At 43.9% G+C, this 21,919-nt stretch overlaps 1 protein-coding gene and 1 long non-coding RNA gene across 5 annotated transcripts in view; one reads left to right on the forward strand and one right to left on the reverse strand.

The window, feature by feature from the left end:
* SLC24A3 (solute carrier family 24 member 3) overlaps positions 1-21,919 on the forward strand; it is a 500,862-nt gene that overhangs the window by 440,937 nt on the left and 38,006 nt on the right. For all 4 annotated transcript variants that reach the window (XM_042931727.1, XM_042931724.1, XM_042931726.1 and 1 more), the window contains exons 13-15: positions 6,878-7,044; positions 10,229-10,343; positions 11,732-11,844. In XM_042931727.1, the coding sequence (XP_042787661.1) occupies positions 6,878-7,044; positions 10,229-10,343; positions 11,732-11,844 (395 nt within the window). The remainder of the gene's footprint in view (positions 1-6,877; positions 7,045-10,228; positions 10,344-11,731; positions 11,845-21,919) is intronic.
* On the reverse strand, positions 9,769-10,203 carry LOC122215859. Its single transcript, XR_006200581.1, has 2 exons — positions 10,049-10,203; positions 9,769-9,972 (listed from the first exon to the last, which is right to left on the reverse strand). It is a non-coding gene; the product is annotated as an uncharacterized LOC122215859 (long non-coding RNA).

The following is a 21,919-nucleotide window of genomic DNA, read 5'->3' on the forward strand; positions in this document are numbered from 1 at the left end:
CGGGGGCTATTTTGGGGCACTGAGTACATGTCCTTGACTTTGATGATCTTTTTGCCATCCAATTCAAAGAACTATCTCTATACATGAATATAGAAATATTTATATTAAATTCTACCATGGGCAAGACTCTGTTTTAGAGGGTTCAGAGATGAACAAGATGGTGACACATGATCATTAGCTGAAATGTGGGTTCTTTGACAAAATGTAAAATTTGTCGACACTTCATGGAGAAAGATCTTCTCTTAGCTGCTCTGTGGGACCTTTTGGTGCTAAGGAGGAAATTCTCACAACCCATGTTAGGGAGACAGCTTGGTGCTCAAGGGAAGAAGCACCCCACCCACCTTCACCCATCCCATTACATTTGGCTGGGGGAGCTGTTCTGCCAAGGCCAGTCTAGGGGAGCATGTGCAGCCTTCCCAGTTGGCTTTTGTTCTTCTGCTCACTTCCTACCCCTCACCCACCCCCCTACAGGTTTCTCCTTTCCCATGACCTAAAATACCACCAAGATACAGACCTAGCAAAAGCATCCCATCCCCAGCTGAATCTCATACAGTCACACTGGTAGCGGGAATCTCCCTGGTACCTTGAAGGGGACGAGCAAGGCATGTATAGTTTTCAGGACCCCAGCCACCAAGGCAGTTGTCCTCTCCTGACTGCTACCCAACAATGACTTGGCTATTCCAGAGACCTTGTCCTCCTACCCCACCCATTATTGGAATGAGTGGACCAAGCCCAAAGAATTCTACCTATTTGCCAGACCTTCCAGAAACTTCTGGCTGCTTTAGGAAAGAGTGCCCTGGTCAAATCTGTGAGGCTTAATTAATGTGTGCAACTTCTCCAGGATGTTTGAATTTCCAGGAGGACTGAATTCTGGAAGGATTGCTTGACCCACTTGAAAGGCCATTTAATGGTAGCATGTGGGTGTGGAGTCTCAGAGTTCTGTGTTATTTTCAGATGTGAGGGGACATCAAGTTGAACTTGGACCAGAGCTGCCCTCCTGTGCCCCCTCAGGGCTCCTCAGATCTCAGCCTCATCAAATGTTTACCAAAATTAACTAGACACTGTTCACTCAGATCCTATATCCCAAAGTCCCCAACTGCCCAGCCAGAGTTAAATCATTACTTGTTAGAAGGTTATCTTGACTGAAAAAAAGTATACTGGCTCATTACCCATTTTGCCACCTTTGGCTATATTTCTTGGCAACCTTCTTCCCTATCAGCCAGGACAAAAGCATTTTAAGGATGAAGTGACCAGTCCCCTCTATTTCTCCCTTATGAACTTTTATGTCCATTTTCTATTGCTGCATAACAAATCACCACAAATTTAGTGGCTTAAAACAGTGTGGCTGGGTTTCAGAGGCTCCGAAGGCCATATTAGAGGTGCAGACGGGACTTAGTCCTTACCAGAAGCCCTGGGGACAATCGTTCCCAGACACATACAGACTGTTGGCAAAATCTGGTTCCTTGTGGTTGTAAGGCTGTCCTCTTTCCTTGCTGGCTGTCAGCTGGGGGTTGCCCACTGCCCTTGAAGGCCTGTGTTCTTCAAATTAGCAATGGTGCTTTGGGTGCTTCTCACGCTTCTAATATCTTGGCCCTCCCCTTCAGATTTTGAGGGGCCTAGATCAGGCCCAACTGTATAACCTCCCCATCAGGAGGTCAGCTCTGCTACATAGCATAGCATAGTCATGGAACTGGTAGCTCAGCCCCCCTTCACAGGTTCTGAGAGTCAGGGCATAGACTCTTGGGGGCCTACATCTCAAATTCTGTCTAGCCTGGCCTTTGCTTTCAGAGTTCACCACTGGCAGCCCACAACCAAGCTCTAAAAATAACTGTTTTGCTAAAGTCTTTCACTGATTAATTCTCTGTAAGGGGCCATGTCGGCCTCCCAGAAGCCCCAAGTACACCCCTCTACCTCACATTAAAGATACGTGTGTGACACCAGACGTCTGGCTTCCACAACTGAGCCTCGTTACTTAGTAGGACAAAGGGGCCCCCTTCGGATCACTTGTTTGTGTTTCTAACCTGAATGGGATAAATGCCAGGCCAACCATTGAGGTTTCAAGGTACCTTGTAACTGTTGCTCACCTTCCCTTCTCGTCTCAGGTTAGTTGCAGATGAGGAGGCCTGGGGCTTCCGGCTACATCATCCATCTTGTCTCCTCGTACATTAAGAGATGTGGCTGTAGATAAGGGCTCGGGAAGCCCACTTCGGGGCCTCCACATCTTTTGGAAGCACAGGCATGAGAGGAGAAAGGATGCTCTGCATGGTCCTGCCACTCCTCAGGATCTCTGCTTCATTCCTGGGCCTTCCTACCCACTGCCCCCCCCACCGGCCCCACCCCTCCCCCCGCCCGAGCTACCAAGACATGAAATGGAATCCAAGGTCTTCACCTTGGGCATCCTTGATAAAATGGCTCTGATTCCGAAGGTCTGGTGGGAGGCCCAAGATTCTGCATTTATAACAAGCCCCCAGGTGACACTGGTGCCGCTTGTCTGTGGGCCACACCTGAGCCAGTGAGGGAGTAGCACCCTCACATGGCTGATCTTTACAGCTCCCCTGAGCCTCAGGGGAGCCTCATTCAGAGCCAGGTTCTGCCTTTGAAACAGAGGGTGGGTTCGTCCAATTATGATCCTCTGTCCTCTTGCACCAACTGAGGCCAAACCCCATTCCCGGACTCACGAACTTTGATCTGAGTGTCTAGCAGGCCCTTCCTTGGGCAGGGAGACCCCTTCAAGCAGTGGCCAACAGAGGCCACTCGAGGAGCTGGGAGGACTCAGTCTAGGAACATCCAGTTCCTCTGCACTAAGTTCCTTTGGCCTGAAAAAGGTCTGGCCACACAATGAGGACATTTCTCCTTTTCACGGTAATCTTGCAGGGGCGTGGGCTGTCTTTGTTCCTGTCACAGCTGTAGGGCTTTCTTCTCTCCAGAATTTGATTATAATGAGTATAATTAGTATTTAAGAAATTATGTAGAGGGACACCTGGGTGGCTCAGTTGGTTAGACAACCGACTTCGGCTCAGGTTATGATCTCACAGTTTGTGGGTTCGAGCCCCGTGTCGGGCTCTGTGCTGACAGCTCAGAGCCTGGAGCTTGCTTTAGGTTCTGTGTCTCCCCCTCTCTCTGCTCCTCCCCTGCTCACATTTTGTGTCTCTCTGTCTCTCAATAATAAGTAAACATTTAAAAAAAAATAATAAGAAATTATGTAGAAGTATGTAAATACAGGCATATCTATCATGTATGTACATGTGCACACATACCTTGTATATGCATATATGTGCACATACATGGGCATGCATGAATATAAGCATGTGCATATATGTGCAGTGTGCACATGTTGATATAATGTATATGTCTAACATGTTTATTCATATACTATATAAATTTCTATACTGTTTTATGCTTACATGATATATGCACAGATATTAACATACCTGTTTTTATATGTGCGTATAATATGTGTATAGGCTAAGCTCATATCGTATGTATGTTTTTATATACACCTATGCACAGTATATATGTATGTGCATATATATACATGTAAATTGCACATATATTCATATCTGTTGCATGAAGAAATTCTTACTATTGACTGTCAGAAATAGAAATGTTTACGTAGGCAAACATACTTCCACAGAAAAAGACTCAATAGAAGTATGCCAAAATATGAGTATGTTTATCCTAGGTGGAATTATTGTTTAAATTTTTCTAGATTTTCCATTCTAAACTATTTTTATTGCCTGTATAGTTAGAACAAATTGATATATTTAATCTAGGCCTATGATAATGAGCAATGACTTTTTCTTCTCAATAGAATTAAGCTTCTTTAAAAACCCAATAAGGAGTATAACTTAAGAACAGGTCCTTTGCTTTTTAGAGGCAAGTCACACTCAAAGGGATACTGTAATGCTCAGAGTCCCCGCTTCATGTCCCCTGGCTTCATCTCTCAGTTGCTGGCTGACTTCTGAGAAATCACATGATCACTGGTACATCGGGTTCATGCACAGAGAGTTTTGTTTTCTTCATTCACGGCTGTATCCTTAAAACCTTAAGCGGCACCTGGTGCACAATGGCAGAGGAGCATTCAATGAATATTCGTTAAATGAAGGAATAAACCTGTCCCCAGGGCACTCTCTTTGGATCACATAGCAATGGAAGAAAATATGGGGAAATATCCAGAAATACTGTTGACTCAGAGAGGAAAGGAAACCATTTTTACCTCTTTATTTAGAAATGGAAACTTAAGCTAGCTAAAATATGCACATGCATCACTGTGTTTATATGTGCATATAATATACATAGAGGTTAAATTCATATGGCATATATGTAAATCATATACACCTATGCAGAGTATAAGTTGAACATATATTCTTATCCTTGCATGAAGAAAGCCTTACCATTGACTAACAGAAATAGAAATGTTTACATGTGAATGTAGGTAAACACACTTCCACAGGAAAAAGAACACACCAAAATATAGGAATGTTCCTTATTTGCTGCTGCAGTTCCTCAAAATCACTTAAAAAGCACATTTCTGTATCACTTGGTTTGCTGAAGGAGCTGTATTTGTTACATTACATTCCAGATTATACTGATTGAATTTTTAAAATTTTTTTTAATGTTTATTCATTTTTGAGAGACAGAGAGAGAACGTGAGCGGTGGATGGGGCAGAGAGAGAGGGAGACACAGAATCCGAAGCAGGCTCCAGGCTCTGAGCTGTCAGCACAGAGCCCGACGCAGGGCTCGAACTCACAAACCACAAGATCATGACCTGAGCAGAAGTCGGATGCTTAACCGACTGAGCCACCCAGGTTCCCCATACTGATTGAATTTCTGCTGTATGTTTGTTGTTGCAGTGGAGCCATAACTCGCAGAAAGCATCTATATCATGAAACAGAAGACTCTTTTCTAGATATAAGGCCCTAACCAGAGTCAAGTCAGAACTTTCTAAAGCAGCTGAGAGAAGAAAACTCAAAATTCATTGGTGCTAACATGTACTGCTTCCAGCTTTACTTAATATCATTTTCTAAGCTCCTGCAGTCATAAGTTCCGATTTCTTTTTTTGTTTGTTTAATTTTCTGAAGAATTTCTGAAGGATGACAAAGAGCCAGATGGCAGTCATTCCCCTTCCCATTGGTGTATTTCTTTATAACTTTGATGGGGTGTGTGTATTTAAATTGGACCAAGTCTGTCTGTGCAGGGGCCTCAGGAAGACTGGAAGGCCAGGGAGGGAGTCCCCAGAGCCCAAGATGCGTAACTGACATCCCTACATCACAGGATTTAGCAGCACGCAGGACTCCAGGATACCTTTGGGATCCAAGGGTCTGACTATGTTCTGGATTCTACAGCATTTGTAAAAATGCTCACAAAAGTCCCCCGACAGCTTTCTTGCTTTGAAATCCAGCCAAACAGTCCCTGGTGTCTGTGGCATTTGTTCCCATCTCGTAGCAGCGAACTGGGAAAGTGCTGGATACCGCTATAAAATTACGAAATAAATTTCATTTAGCAGTTTATTAATCACTGTTCAAAGTGTCATTTTTAAAAATACCTCCTTAACTCTGGTGGGAGTATAAAATGGGACGATCATTTTTGGAAGACTTCTCAACAGTTTCTTAACAAAGTTAGAAAAAAACACCCACCCTGTGACTCAGCAGTTCTACTCCTGGGTCTTCAACCAAAGAGAGGTAAAAACATGCCCACCAAAAAAAGTATACAGGAATGCTCATGGCCACGTTAGTTGTAATACTTCAAAACTGGCAACAACCCCAAAGTCCCATCCACAAGAGGATGGATAATAAGTTGTGTATAATAAGACTATACAGTGATCTAAGCGGAATGAATTCCTGACACACTAATGAATCTCAAAAAACATGTTGACTAAAATCATGCACCATGTGATTTTCTTTATTTGAAGGTGGACAACAGGAAAAACTAATCTATGGTGGCAGAGGGTGGAGGATTGACTGGAAAGAGACTCAGGGAACTTTCTGGAAGGTGGAAATGTTCTTTTATCTCCATTGGAGCAGGGAGTATATGCATTTCTTACCAGAGGTATTAGCCCTTAAGCAGGATTGTAATAAAGGCCAAATGAGACCTGATATGGTTGTCAAATCTGAGACGACAAGGAACTTATGGAAATAGAGTCACCAAAATAAGCATTTATGGGTATGCCTGAAACACAGAGCTCAGACAACACAGAGATGATAGGATCAGGTCATCACTGGCCAATCCATCATCTCATCCCTGAAAGCAGGTATTTAGAGAGCCAGAAATCAATGACTAATTTGCAAATTCGTATCAGCTTGAGATACCCCCAAGCAGTGTTTTGACAACTTTGAGAGCTTTCAAACCATCTTTCAAGATTTCAGTGAGTTGACAGACAATATTGAGCAATTCCACTAGATGGCGCTGTGACCACTGACACTTTATAATCTTGTAAGGTTGTGTTATCTAATCATGGGGAGAAGAGACCCCAGGCAGACTGGTGGTCTGCCTAGCTCCCCTCCCCCACCTTCACCCCCACCCCCACACACTCCTCTCCCTTTGTGTCTGAGAATCATCCTCATCCTTTCCCACCTGGCCCCATTTGCCAAACCATCCTCCCAGCCCTGTGTGCTCAGAAGTGACATATCTGTCATTTGGGTGCCTAACTAGCAGGTGAGCAGTGGATACCTTTTTTTTTTCCTACTGGGTTTTGAACGCCAGGTTTCATGGCTGGTGGAAAGCCATTTGTGTCTTTTATGTAAAGAACAATGTGATAAGGCTTATTTCCCAGGCCATCAATTAGGCTGTAAATGTCAGGGGCAAGCAGCATGGAGGGCTGGTAAAACAGAGAGAGGAAGCTAACTAATGTGCTTTCTGCCTTTTTAATTTTCCCAGCTGGAAAACTGGAAACAGTGAAGTGGGCATTCACCTGGCCACTGAGTTTTGTCTTATACTTCACGGTACCCAACTGCAACAAGCCACGCTGGGAAAAGTGGTTCATGGTGACATTTGCTTCCTCCACGTTATGGATTGCAGCCTTCTCCTACATGATGGTGTGGATGGTGAGTAGACTCAGGACCCCACAGCATTGCTAGATCTCTTTAGAGGGAAAAATGTGCTCCAATAAGAGGGGAATAGGGAGTGGGGTTTCAGCCCAGTAACTGTATCAGTCAGCCATTACCTCAGGAAACTGCCTAACAAACCATCCCTAAACTCAGTGGTTTAGAATCACAAGAATTTATCCTCCTGCTCACATATCTACAGGTTGACTGTGGTTTGAGTCATCTTAGCAGGCACTGACCGACAGAGCAGTTCTCCTTCCAGCTACAGCATGATTATGTTTGGTTCAGGCTGTGGGTGGGTTTCATGTCTACTCCATAGGTTTGCTCATTTTCCTTGGACCCTGTGGCTACCCGGGGAATGTTCTTCTCATGATGGATCATTGAAATGCTAGAGGACTGGTGGAAACATGAGTTGCCTCCTAGGGCCTTGGCTGGTGACTTGTGCCCAACATCGATGGGAGTAGGGAAAATATACTCTGCCTACTCTAGCCAGAAGAACAGCAGAGCCACAAGGCAAAGGGTGTGAAGAAAAGGCATGAAGAATCAGAGAGTAATAATTCCCTCTGTCACAGTCACTTCCCCTAACTGAGTCTCAGTTTACTGTCAACCAGTAAATAAGGTCATTAGACCCAGAAACCACTCAAGGGTCCTTTCTGAAGCTAAAATAATGATTCAAGGACTGGCATTGGTTGTGGGGCTATGGCTCAAAAGAGCCTCTGCCCCAAAGCCATTTTAAGGCAACACAACCATCCAGAGTGCATTGCCCATTTACAACTCTGCTTTTTAACTGGGGAGCAAACCTAGTCCAGTCAGAGTTAGGCAGAGATGAAAAGCTGTGACAAAACTGCTCAAATCTAAATTAATCTGGTTCAAACATTGAACAGAACTGTAATATAAATTCTGGAGAATTAAACCCAAGATCTAGGGGCGCCTAGGTGTCTTAGCTGGTTGGGCATCAACTTCAGCTTGGGTCATGATCTCACATTTCGTGGGTCTGAGCCCCACGTCGGGCTCTGGGCTGACATCTCGGAGCCTGGAGCTGCTTTGGATTCTGTGTCTCCCTCTCTCTCTGCCCGTCCCCTGCTTACTCTGTCTCTGTCTCTCTCTCAAAACTAAATAAACATTAAATCCAAGGGCTAAAAAAAAAAAAAAAAAGGTTCTGAAGAGATTATTTTGGAAATCATGGCAAATTTGTAAACCTGACAGTTAACTCACAAATTATCCCTTGCCTTCAACATCAACAGATAATTTTTTTTTGTTTATTTACTTTTGAGAGAGGGAGACAAAGACAGAGTGTGAGCAGACAAGAGGGAGGGGCAGAAAGAGGGAGACACAGAACCTGAAATAGGCTTCAGGCTCTGAGCTATCAACACAGAGACCAAGGCAGGTCTCAAACTCACAAACCGCTAGATCGTGACCTGAGCTGAAGTCAGATGCTTGACTGACTGAGCCACCCAGGCGCCCCTGCAGATAATTTTTTTCTAACCCAAATCTTGTAGGGTTTCTCCCCCATGCAGGATTCATTGATGTTTTTATTTGATATATTCTTTGGGTGCCGTCTCTGTTCGAGTTTGGGGAATAGTTTTGGTGTTCCTAACCTCCAGGTGCTAGCTGGTTTTCCCAGGTCCACCAACCTGCAAGCCTACCAAGCGACCTGGAGTTGCCCCTCCTGTTTTCTTCCTTCCACCCTGGTGGAGGTTCTAAGAAGTTCTGAGAAATGGCCAAGAGTAAGGGAGAACACAAGGAGAAATACAAGACTTGGTCCCAGCTCCCTGGAGAATCGGTTCCCCAAACTCCAGACAAAACTGCAAACCTGGTAATAATGACACTAGCAAGAGCAGGAACCCCAGCTCTGTTCCAGACCAAATGCCACTGAGCCAAACCGGTCCCTGCAGGGACCTAGCTGAGGGTTAAGAAGGGAGAAACACAGCTTGGCCAGCTCCATTTCACAAAAGGTCCCTGGGAACAAGTGCATCTCACTTTCCTCCCTGGAGAGTGGGAGACAGAGAGCCCCAAGGCCGTCCCCAAATCAGTCCTGCACTGAATGGACATCAAGGGCATTTTCTGATTTGAGAGGAAGAAGCCAGGTATCCCAGCGGTTTACCATCCCCCAAACCTTTGGATGGGGAAGGAGCAACTGTGACCTTTGGAGCCAAGTCAGGGATAGGTGTCTCTTACAGTGGGGCTGAGAGGCCAGGTAGAGCTGAAAAGAGAGTGTGCTACTTACAACACATGGTTTGCATTTCTCTTAATTTTCTGGAAAGTGAAGGCGCTCAGGTGGCATCGTGAAATGACCTAATCATCTCCACTCCTGTGGATGGACCTCTCCTTAGGTCAACATACGGGAATTGCTTTCTTTTACCAGTTGCCTCCATTTTACCACTGGCCCTCAACAGCTAGCCTCTCCAACTCCCTGCCTATTTCCCCTCCCCCCTCTGGAAATCAGGGGCCAAGAATGGGCACATTTGCGTAATGCAGGCACTGCCTGGGTAGCACCTGTTTCCGCCTTCTGGCTTAACCCCTTCTATGCAAATGGTGGTGCTGCCTGTGGAGAGGAGCCTGGCTGTCCCCAGCGTTCCTTGAGCATTGCCTCTGCTTCCCATCTGAAGAGTGGAGGTAATCTAGCACCTACCCTGTAGGTTTGTTGTGAAACTTTAACAAGTTAAAACTCATGAACATCACTTAGCACGGTGTCTGAGTATTAAATCAGTCAACATAAGCGAGTATAGTGTGGCCGTTGTTCCCACGCTTAAGGTTCTTGTGAATTCCAGTTGTGCAGCTTGGAACTCAGATACCTAAATTCCTGGCACAGGATGGCAGTCATCCATTCTGGGTTTCTTTCCCAGGACCAGTCTGAGTTTAAATATTCTGTCCCAATATCACCTTTTCCCAGAAACTGTTTCTCCTGTCTCGAGATGGCTGCCTCGCCTGAAAGGAACATGTATAAAACACCAGTCTTTGGTTGGAAAACTTGGGCTTCATCACCGCACCCTGGTCCCCTGACCTGCAGTCCTGGTCTGCTCCATGAAATGTTCTTGGCCCTCTGCATTGATACAGAGAGCGGGCATTGCTCCCTGGGCAGACTAGCCAGACTGCAACCTTTTCTGTTTGTCAGGCAGAGGATCCACAAGTGGGTCGGGCTGGCACCGGCTCCCTGCTCACCACCTCTTCCTGCCTCATCCAGGTCACAATCATTGGATACACGCTGGGGATTCCTGATGTCATCATGGGGATCACCTTCCTGGCAGCTGGAACCAGTGTGCCTGACTGCATGGCCAGCCTCATCGTGGCCAGACAAGGTGAGGCCTCCAGTTAGATGGGAGCAGGGATAGGGGAGGAAGGAAGGCCTCCCTATGGGCAGGAAGAGCTTTGGGGGATCCACATGGTAGTTACCAGGGTGATGGGTGACTTCAGTGCTGTGTTGGTCAAAAAGCTAACTGGCATTAAAAGAACAGGGAAATAAGCCAGAAGATCTACCCTTAAAAAAGGCAGAGATGTTTTCTAGGTAGCACCCAGAACCTCTTCTGAAGGTTGTATTACCATTCTTCTATTATTAAAAATAGTAATAAATGTAATATAGCTAACCTTTGCTGAGTGCCACACACTGAGCAAAGCAGTTTAGGTATTGTTATCTTATTTAATTTAAACAACTCCATGGGGGAGGGAAAATCATATGCCCATTTTATGAATTAGGGAAACTGAGGCTTAGAGAAGACAGACTCCATGACCTAAGGTCTGCCCAGCTGCAGTACCCTCGACAGTGATGGTTGCCACAGGTCAGTCATCAGTGTATGGCCCACCCTCCGCTCCTTCAAAACCAAGCTCACAGGTGGACGCCCCTTCCAGATGGCCATGCCCTTCCCTAGCACCACTCTAATTTATATGCCTGATTTGTGCTAGGTGGCATTTGTTTTCAACAAACACAATGTGCAGCCGTAACACTTAGCATAGTATCCTCTAGATGTACTCACTAAATTTTGCTGCTTTAATTTATTCATTCATTCATTTATTCATTCATTTAGAGAGAGACAGAGACAGAGAGAACATGAGCGAGGGAGGGGCAGAGAGAGAGAAAGACAGAGAATCCCAAGCAGGCTCCACACGGTCAGCAGGCAGAGTCCAACGTGGGGCTGGAACTCATGAAACCATGAGATCATGACCTGAGCAGAAATCAGGAGTTAGATGCTTAACCCACTGAGCCACCTCGGCACTCCACATTATTTTTTCTTAATAGTACTCAATTATTTTGAAGAATTGAGAACAGTGTAGAGCAGTTGGGAGATGGTACTAAAATATATGGATTGGTGAGCTCATGAGAGGTTTAACAGAACTATCAAGTTTATTCCTTTCTAGAAGGGTGTTTCAGAATCTTTGGAACTCTATTTGGTGTTTGGAATCATTCCCATTTAGCCAGTGGTCATGTTTGAAGTAAAGGTTAACAGCTCACTAGAATGTGCATCTCATTCTATTCTGTTCTTGTCATATTCCATTCCATTGTATGCAAAAATGCATATGCTGTTGAAAATACAGGTGATGGCCTGGGAAGGGAATCACCTAGCAAATGAGCTAGTAGACCTACCAGCTAAGTCTCTGGCTATCAGACCAAAGGGTTGGGAGAGTCCCTCTGGGGTGCCCTGTCCTACCCTGAGATCTCCTTTCTAACTCAAGTGACCTCTCATCCTCGCAGGCATGGGAGACATGGCTGTGTCCAACTCCATTGGGAGCAACGTGTTTGATATCCTCATTGGCCTTGGTCTCCCATGGGCCCTGCAGACCCTGGCTGTGGATTATGGATCCTATGTAAGTGGGTTTTCTCCGTGATTTCTCTTTAAATCTAGGGCTACACGGACACTGTTTTCAGGGCAAAGGAGATGCGGTATTACTAATATCGAGGGGTAAACGAACTCTTTCTTATCCAAGTCCTTCCAAAGTCAGGCTTGTGGGCACATTCAGGACTCAAGAACAGAACTGGCAAACCTTTTCTGTAAAGGGCCAGATTGTGATACATCAGGCTTTGAGGGCCAAACAGTCTCTATCACAACCATCCACCCCTACTGCTGTGTAGCCTGAAAGCAGCCAGAGACAACGTGTAAATTAATGAGCATGGCTGTGCAAATAAAACTTTATGTATAGAAACAGAAATTTCAATTCCATATAATTTTTATATGTCATGATACATGATCTATGATTCTTTCCATTTTTTTCAACTAGTGAAAAGCATAAAAATCATTCTTAACTCATGGGTTATGCAAAAACAGGAGGTGGGCCAGATTTGGCCCATGGGCCATCATCTGCCAACCCCTGTCTAGTGTATTTGTTTTACAGGCAAAATAATTTTATATGTGAAGGAAGGGACACAAAATATAATAGACCCTCTCTGTCAGGGATCTGGTGACAGACTGTGAGGCGATGGCCTCCGTGCTCTTTCTCAAGCCTGAGCTAATTGTGACCTCAGGTAGATTTGCAGGTGAGCGACCCGGAGGGTCTGGCACTCTTTCCCATTCTTTGAAAATGTTCCCCCTCTGCTGATGGCACCACTGTCCTCGACACTGTCTGAGGACTGAGGGAGAAACTACAATTCAAGATTTTTGCCTGGACACAGGAAGAAAAGGGTAGCATGCCTCCAAAGTGTTTACACCCAACCCAGTGCTGAGTGCCTCTCTCAGTGTGTTACTGAGCATTACCTTAGTTTAGCTGCAAAATTTGTTCAGTAATTGTATATCCTGCAGAAAATCCTGCGGCTCAGACAAGGGTTGTCATCAAAGTTGTTTGACAAATGGCCGTTTCAACTAGGGAAGGTGTGTCCAGCCAGTTACAATGAAATCAAAATTCATACAGAAAGTCTATGTGTTTTTGGTTCATGTGAAATTACCTGTTGACTGAGAGATTTCATCAGAGAATAAAGATAAGCATAAGGGGATGGAAAGAAGCAGAATATGTTCTAAGGAGTGGAGATCTCTTCTATTTTGTCAGTGAAATTGGGTAATGATGTGGTGAGAGAGGCCACATTACCTTGGGGGGAAGCTGGTTTTTGGAGATGAAATCTAAATAACTAGAGAGAACCAGCCATGGGGAAATGGGCAGGGCAGGGCATTCCAGGCAAAAGGAACAGTCAGTGCAAAGGCCCTGAGGCAGAGACGCACTTGGCATGTTGGAGAATGTCATGCTTATTCAAAATCATTCCTGGCCTTGAGCCCAGGAATAAGGACCACCAAGCCTTGACTGATTGTAATGTTAACAGATACATACCCACCAGAAAGGCCAATTCTTCAGTAGCCCCCAAACAGTGTACCCTGAACATCATACTTCCCAAGCTACCTGCCACCTCTGACATTGTTTAGAGCCAAGCTAGCGCCCCTCAGAATCACTGTCCCTGAAGATGCCCTATATTTCCCCTCCTGCAGACTACTCTGCCTCAGATGCGCATACCTTATCACTCGTCCCATTTGAAATGATGTCCCTTCTTCCAGGGGTCTCTATTGCCCTTTCATTCAGGATTCCTTTCTGGACCCCACCACTAAATGGGATCCCTGCACACCCTTTGTTTTTATCTCACTCATGGCCCTTGAACTTGGCTTCATCTTATTACATGTTAAGTGATGAATGTAGAAGAGACACTGAAGAAGTGTCCTCCAGGTTGGCCCCTGAAAGGACATCATAAATTGGATAGTCACAGGATTCCAGACAATATTTCTAAGATTTTTATGAGTGACACTGTTGTCAGTTAGGCACTTATGAAGAGACTCACATCAACCAGATTCACAAGAGTTTGATGTATGTGCTAGAATGTCAACAGATGGTAGTAAGATATGTAAGTGCAAGATAGAAAGCATACTTATTCTGGACAATTTGTGTTCTGTTTTCCTAGGTGAAGACCTTATGTAGGAGGTAGTTTGGTTTTTGGTTTTGGTTTTTGGTTTTTTTGTGTGTGTGTTTCTTTTTTTCCTTAGACTTCTTTATCTATTTTGAGAGAGAGAGAGAGAGAGAGAGAGAGAGAGAGAGAGAGAGAGAGTATGCCTGTGTGCATGCATGTGAAGGTGAGGGGCAGAGAGAAAGGGGGAGAGAGAATGTTAAGCAGGCTCCATGCTGTCAGCACAGAGCCCAGCACAGGGCTTGATCCCCTGAACTGTGAGATCATGACCTGAACCCAAATCAAGTCAGATGCTTAACTGGACTGGGTCACCCAGGCCCCTGTGTTTACAGTTTCTTTTTAATTTTTTTTTAATGTTTATTTAGTTTTCAAAGAGAGAGAGAGGGCAAGCAGGGGAGGAGAAGAGAGAGAGGGAGACACAGAAACTGAAGCAGGCTCCAGGCTCTGAGCTGCCAGCACAGAGCCCAATGCAGGGCTCAAATCCATGAACTGTGCAATCATGACCTGAGCCGAAGTCCAGTGTTTAACCAACTGAACCACCCAGGTGCCCCTGTTTCTTTCTTTTTTTTTTTTAAGTATAGTTGACACACAATGTTACATTAGTTTCAGATGTACAAAGTAGTGATTTGACAAATCTATACATCATGCTATGCTCACCACAAGTGTAATGACCATACAATACTATGACAATACCATTGACTATATTCTCTTATGCAGTACTTTTCATCCCCATGACTTCTTCATTCCATAACTAGAGCCTGTACCTCCCATGGGTGGGAGGTATTTAGGGAGCCCCATGACTACCCACAAGTTCAGTGACTCACCAGGAGTATTCACAGGACTTAGTAGCAGATTTTAGTCGTGGCCAAGGTTTATTATTATAGCAAAGGATATGGAGTAAAAGCAGCAGAAAAGCGAAATGCATCAGGAAAAATCCAGAGAGGTCAGATGCACGCACCAATTCCTGCCCCACCAGGTCACATAAGACATGCTTTCTCTCTAGCAGCAACCTGTACGGACATGTGTGAGATATCTCTATCCAGGGCAGTCCACTGGAATTTGAGACTTTTATGGAGTGCTGGTCAGGTAGACACATTCCTGCTCAGTATACAGCCATGATAGCAAAATTCAGAATTCCAGCATAGACCCCAGATATACATCATAAAGCTCGCTAAACAATCCTGACAAGCTGGTACTGCATGCCCCATTGCTTTGGGAGCACAAAACAACATCATTCATCAGTAACACAAAGAACATTCCAAGGACCGCATTCTTGGGGATTGGCTGAGGATCTGTCATCATTCTAGGCTCCCCTAGAGGCATGCAAGGATTAAGTAACCAGACCTGCTGCCTTAACACGTTCTGCATAGAAGATCAAATGAGAATTTATGTGTTAGAGTAAGTATCACTACTACTATATGTATCATAAACAACCCCAACACTTCACTGGGGCAGCCCGAGAAACATTTATTTCTTCCTCCAAATCCCCTGCAGATATTTCCATCCTGGCAGCTCCCATGGCTCTTCAGACAGAGACTCAGAGTGGGGCTTGTTTCATCCTGTGGTTCTACCATCCTGGAGTCCTTCTCCAATAGACACACAGGAAGCAGAGAAAGCAAGGGCATGGGATATTATGCAGATGGTTTTGTGATGAGGACTGAAGGTCATATATGTCCTCTCTGCTCCCACCCATTGTGTAGATAAGTCAAACATTCCCACCTAGATGCAAGAAGGATCCAGGACACTTGTTTAGCTGTGCATCCAGGAAGGAGAGGCAATGAAGATGTCAGTGGACACTAGCAGTCTCTAAAGTCTGGAGTGTCTGGTTGTGAGTGGGGGCCAAACAAGAAAGAGGATTTAATGGACAACCTTTTACAGGAGCCGTTGAGTTGCTGTTGTCTGAGGCATCAGCTCGTATCATAGGGCTCTTCTCCCTGTCATGACAGCCATCCTGGGGCACACTGACCAATCCTGCCTCTTTGAGCTCCTTTTTCTGAGTCATATGTGGACCCTCCCCCTCCCAGTTAATACATCTTTCCTGTGACCACGTTGAGAACATATTATTGATTATATCGAATCTCTCTCATTAAAGTAGCTGCTTCCTTAAATCACAAATCACCTTGCTTCTCTTTCGCCATTCCTCAGACAATCTCCTGGGTTTTTCTACAGTCGAGTCACCTTAACTTGACTTTGTTTTTCCTTTTTTCTGATTATCAAAATAGCACATGGTCTTCATCGAAAATCAGAGAAACCAATGCCAGAAAACTCTGGAGCAGTTTCTGCCCAGTAGAACTTTCTGTAATGATGGAGCTGTTGTATGTTGTACTGTCAAATATAGTAACCACTAGCTCCATGAGACTTTTAAGAACTTGAAATGTGGCTCGTTCAAGGGAAGACTTGGAGTTTTTTCTTTTCATTTTATTTTAATTAATTTCAATTTACACAGCCACATGTGGCTTGTGGCTGCCCATGAGACTGCAGGTTCAGAGGATGAGATAAAAATCATGCATAATATGATCTGTAAGTATCAGTTCTCAATATTTCTGCATGTTTTCCTTTCCATATTGGTTTATATAGCTGACACTCCACTCTACAGTTATGTGCATTGCTTTTTATACTCCTCATTATATCAAACATCATATCAAGATTTCCTTAAAAGCTCACTAGAAACATCATCTTTAAAGGCAACTTCATATTCTTTACTTATACCAAAATTTCCTTAACCATGCTGCTGTTAGACACATCTTGCCTCAAGATTTTCACTGTTATAAATAATGATGCAACACACATCTCTGTAAATCATTCTTATAGATTCTAGACATCTAAAAAAAAAAAAACTCTACATAAAACTGTATTTACATTTGAGGCTATTTTCCCAAGGCTGGAATTGTTATAAAGAATATGAACACCTTGAAGTTCTTTATTTGTGCCTAATTGTTTCTTGCAAATGGCAATATTCCTTACATTTTCATTTGTCCTTGTTTCATTCCTGAGATTTGGAGGACAGCTTCATGGCACCCTCACATTCTTTTTTTAAAAAAAAAAAAAAACAGGCGTTACCCTGACATTCTGACCAGAGGAAGCCGTATGAGGGCGAGCTTCCTTGCGGCACATAGTATGGGCATGTACATACTTGAGCCATGAAAAGAGTGTTGAATATAACGTGAATAGCACAACATAACTTCCTCTGAAGTGCTACTAGGGACCCTCTATCGTTACTCAGTCACACTCAGCCTTGGGTGTCTCCCTCCCTCCAGAGATTCTCGCTTTGCTAAATGCAATGCTCTGTCTCTCATTTCCCGGTCCGTCTTTAGATCCTATCTTCATCAGCACCCCATCTCTGCCTGGTTTCTGTGCACCTTAACCCAGCTCAGAGCACTGGATGTGGATCTGTTGAGTTCACCAGCAGATCCATCTGGTGTGTTCCCCTGTTGCATTTCCCCACTTGTCAGAGTTATAAAGAAGTAAAATTCAGACCTGTGTGAATTTCAACTGCTTTTTGTTTCCTCTGGTGAAGACCAGAGAATAGTGGCTAAAGAGCGGGCAGCAGGGGGCACCAGGGTGGCTTAGGCAGTTGAGCAACTGACTGGCTCAGGTCATGATTTCATGGTTCATGAGTTCAAGCCCCACATCAGGCTCACTGCTGTCAGCATGGAGCCTGCTTTGGATCCCCTGTTCCCTTCTCTCTCTGCCCCCCCCCCCCCGCATTGGCATTCTCTCTTAAAAATAAATAAATAAATAAAATAGTTTTGAAAAAAAAGCAGGCAGCAAAAAGATGAAAAGAAATGGTGTTCTAAATAACCTGGAAAACTGATCCATATATAATAGACTTTTACCATATGGACTCTCTCCAGGGAGGGATTGACAGACAGGAGCAGGAGACGCAAATCCTTCCAGTGTACCAAAGATCCATTGTGGTTATTTTTTTCTTTACTGTGGTTAGAGGGTGCAATCATATAATGTGAAAGCAAAGCCTTTCAACCAACAACAATAACAACTCAGAATTCGTCCTGTAAATGAACCAGTTCCTCCCCATCAGCTTTGAAATCTCCCTGACTGAACGTGGATATCAGGCCTGAAATCCCAACTTAGCAAGGCACATTGTCTGCCATAAATGAGCCCTGATATCTGCCCGCCTTTCCTGTCCTTCTGAAATTCTCCCAACACTCTTCAAAGAACAGAAAATTAAACATAATTCTCACTCAGTAACACCCACAGTCATGAAAACATATGCTTTTCAGGTTCCTGACTTTAGTGACAGGGTGACATCATGAAGACAGAAATTCAGGCCCTATTAGATTTTTAGTCCAAATTCATGTTTTCCATCTGTACATGACATAATTGGGTCACTTTGGTCATTCTGCTGGGATTGTGCACATCGAATCCTGTGGTTGAAGATCACCCTTAACTGAAGTAAAGGGGAAAAGACAGGAGAAGAAACAGGCCACTTCTGTGATCAACAGGCATGGCACACGAGAGAGTGCTCCTGGGGGAAATGTTTGCTCAGAAAACTGGAGAAAGATGTGTCATGTTGCATTTTCTTCCAAATGCTTCTATTTCTGTACTCCATCCCAGAGAGATCTTCATTTTATTTCCAGGATACAGACATCCAATGTAGTGCTCTCTTTTGAAAGCACAAAATCAGTAATATAATTTATAAACAGTTTATGAATCGCAGGGAAATCAAAATTTTTGTATATGGTGTGAGGTAGGGGTGCAGCTTCATTCTTTAGAATGTGGACATATGGTTGTTTCAGCACCATATGTTGAAAAGATTTCATTTTGAACTTTTAAAATTCAAAGGAAAATATTTGTTAACTTATTTTTTATTTTTTTAATTAAAATTTTTTTAAAATTTACTTATTAGAGAGAGGAAGAGAGAGAGAGAGAGAGAGAATCCCAAGCAGGTTCTGCACTGCTAGTGCAGAGCCCCATGTGGGCTCAAATTCATGAACAGTGATATCATGACCCGAGCTATATCCAAGAGTTGGATGCTTAACCAACTGAGCCACCCAGGAATCCCTCTTGTATTTATTTATTTTTTTATTTGAGTATAGTTGACATACAACATTACTTTAGTTTCAGGCATACAACTTAATGGTTTGACAAGTTTATACATAATGCCTTGTTCACCACAAATGTAGCCACCATCTGTCCCATTACATTGCTATTACAATATCATTGACTGTATTCCTTATGCTCTGCCTTTTATTCCTGTGGCTTACTCAGTCCATGTATATATATACACATATACACACTACATCTTCCTTATTGATTCATCTATTGATGGACACTTAGGTTACTTCCATGTCTTGGCTATTGTAAATAATACTACATTAAACATGGGGGTGCATATATCTTTTTAAGTTAGTGTGCTTGTTTTCTCTGTATAAATATCCAATATTGGAATTGCTGGATAATGTGGTATTTGGATTTTTTATTTTTTTTTGAAGAACTTCAATACTGTTTTCCACAGTGGCTGCACCAACCATGCACAAGGATACCGTTTTTTCCACCTCCTTGCTAATACTTGTCATTTCTTGTCTTGTTGATTTTAGCCATTCCGACAGATGTGAGGTGATACCTCATTACTGTTTTGATTTGCACTTCCCTAATAATGGGTGATGTTGAACATCTTTTCATGTGTCTATTGGCCATCTGCATGTCTTTGGAAAGATGTCTACTTATTTTTCAGTAATATTCACAACTTAGGGGTTATTAGGAAGCCAATGGTTATATATGATTAAGACTGTGTAGTCTAGAATCTTGTATTTTATAAGTAGTAAAATCTTATCAGGAAAATTTTTGAGCCTAACTATGTCAGAAACTAAAAGGTAAATGGTCAAGAAGCAGGGAAGGACAGCCAGGTGAGCTGAATTAAGGAGGGACAGAGTAACAAAACCATCCTCAGAGCCTAGTGGCTTTCTTTAAAATGCTGTGGGTTTTTTTGTATTTTACTCAGATAGTTTGATCTCTTTGATTGAGAGGGCATCCAACAAGGAGGAAATCCTGTAAGCAAAAGAATACTCTGAGTCCCTACGACATACCTAGGTCTCTAGCCCTTCCATTTGCTGCCCAGATACAGCCTCATGCTGCAGATTGTGTAATAATCTCTTCTCCATGTCCCTGTTGATCCATTCTGTTTCCTACCTTGTCTGATGGTTAGGTACCCACATCATCTGTCTTCTACTAGAGTCTGAGTGTAGGACCATGTCCACTTTGTGTTTGCCATTCACACTGCACCCTTTACCATCATGCACATAGTGGGACATTTTACTTGTTTAAATAGAGAATAAATTTTATTTTCTCAATGGTAGGGGCAAGAAACTCCATATACATCAATAGCTCCTGAGAGCTTTGCCATATTTCACCTCAGGTAAAAAATTTATATTCATGGTGGTGATTCTGAGTCATCAAGAAAAAGTGATGAAATATTTTCATCAAAAACAGTTGCTGGCCTATGGAGAGGTGGACTTCAATTTTCTGGGAGACTTCACTTGTACAGAATACATCTTTGCCTAGTCATGGTAGACCAAAATAGTGGCCCAGGATTTTGCCCAACCAACCTGTGTCTTTTTGTTTTCCTAGAATCTAGGAGTCCCAGAACATAGCCATCTAGAACCAGAGCACCTCACAGAAGGGGTAAAAGGGCCATTACAAGAGGCTTCTCTGGTCTTTCTCCAGTTCATCTTTCAGGTGTTGGCTTAGATGTTTACTGTAATCTCCCAAGCTTGGGTCAGGTGTCATTCCTGTATTTTTGAGCAGTTCTCATCATAGCTTACTTTTTTCCCTTTGTCTGAGTCTCCCCCAGACACATGTTCTCCCTTAGGGCAAGGATTGTACCCGTCTTGTGCATTTGTTGTCTCCTCCATGCCTGGTGGTGGTGCCTGGTACTTAGAATTTGCTCAACAAGTGTTTGTTGGATGAATGGCTGCATGGCTGCATGGCTGCATGGCTGCATGGATGGATGGATAGATGATCCTAAACTTTACCACCTGGGGTGATGAAAGACATGTGAGCAGAACAGAATGAAGGAAAAGCCTGACCTGAGAAGAGAGCAGGGATGGGGGGTGGGGGTGGGAAGAAAACAGCAATAAGAATAGCTTAACATTCATTGACCTACTATGTGCCAGGCACTCTAGGGACACCGTGCCCACATGGCCTCATCTAATCCTGACTATAGCTAAATGAGGCAAGGATTATTTCTTCAGCCAGCACTTATTGTGCAGCTGCTATGTGTGAAGAACTTGGCAAAGTGCTGGAAACACAGAACGAACTGGGTAGAATAGACCCTCCCCATTAGAACATGCACCAGGGTTGGGGGAGACAGACAGTCCATTAGTGAGCACGCTAACTTGGGAGAGCAAAAGCCTTATGAAGACAATGATATCATAGAATGGGCAGCACGTGTCACTTTGGATTTGTTGGACAGGAGGTGGGTTCCATGCCGAGGAGGGAATAATAAAAAAAGAGCTGGGTATCTGAAGGGCAGGGGGAGCATTTTAGAAAGAGGGGACTGCAAATGCCAAGGCATTGAAGCATGCTGTATCTGATAATAGAAGGGAAGCCAGGCAATAGAAATGTAGGGGTGAGGTTTACAGGGGTAATGGGTTTCATTCTAAGTGCACTGCTGTCCCAAGTCCTCTTCTGGAGATCAAACTACCAAGGTTCAGAGAGATTGTCACAGCCAGTAATAGGCAGAGAGAAGACAGTGAGACTTTTTTCTCTCTGCAAAACACCAGAGACCAAAGCAGCAGGGAGGAGAATATCGCCCAGAGCAAATGGTGCCACAGTGCTGCCATGTACAGCTGAGGGCACAGAGGTATGAGGGACATTGCTGGGGTAGGATTTTAGACCAGATCCATCCCTGAGTTTGAATCTTTGCTAGAAGGGAGAATAGGGTCTGCCTATAAGGCTAAAGTGAGCTCTGCAAGCTTCACGTAAAGAAAGAAGGACCTGGGGGGTGCCTGGGTGGTTCAGTCAGTTCAGCGTCCAGCTCTTGAT

The sequence above is a fragment of the Panthera leo genome, chromosome A3 (genome assembly GCF_018350215.1).
Source record: "Panthera leo isolate Ple1 chromosome A3, P.leo_Ple1_pat1.1, whole genome shotgun sequence".
Classification (NCBI taxonomy): domain Eukaryota; kingdom Metazoa; phylum Chordata; class Mammalia; order Carnivora; family Felidae; genus Panthera; species Panthera leo.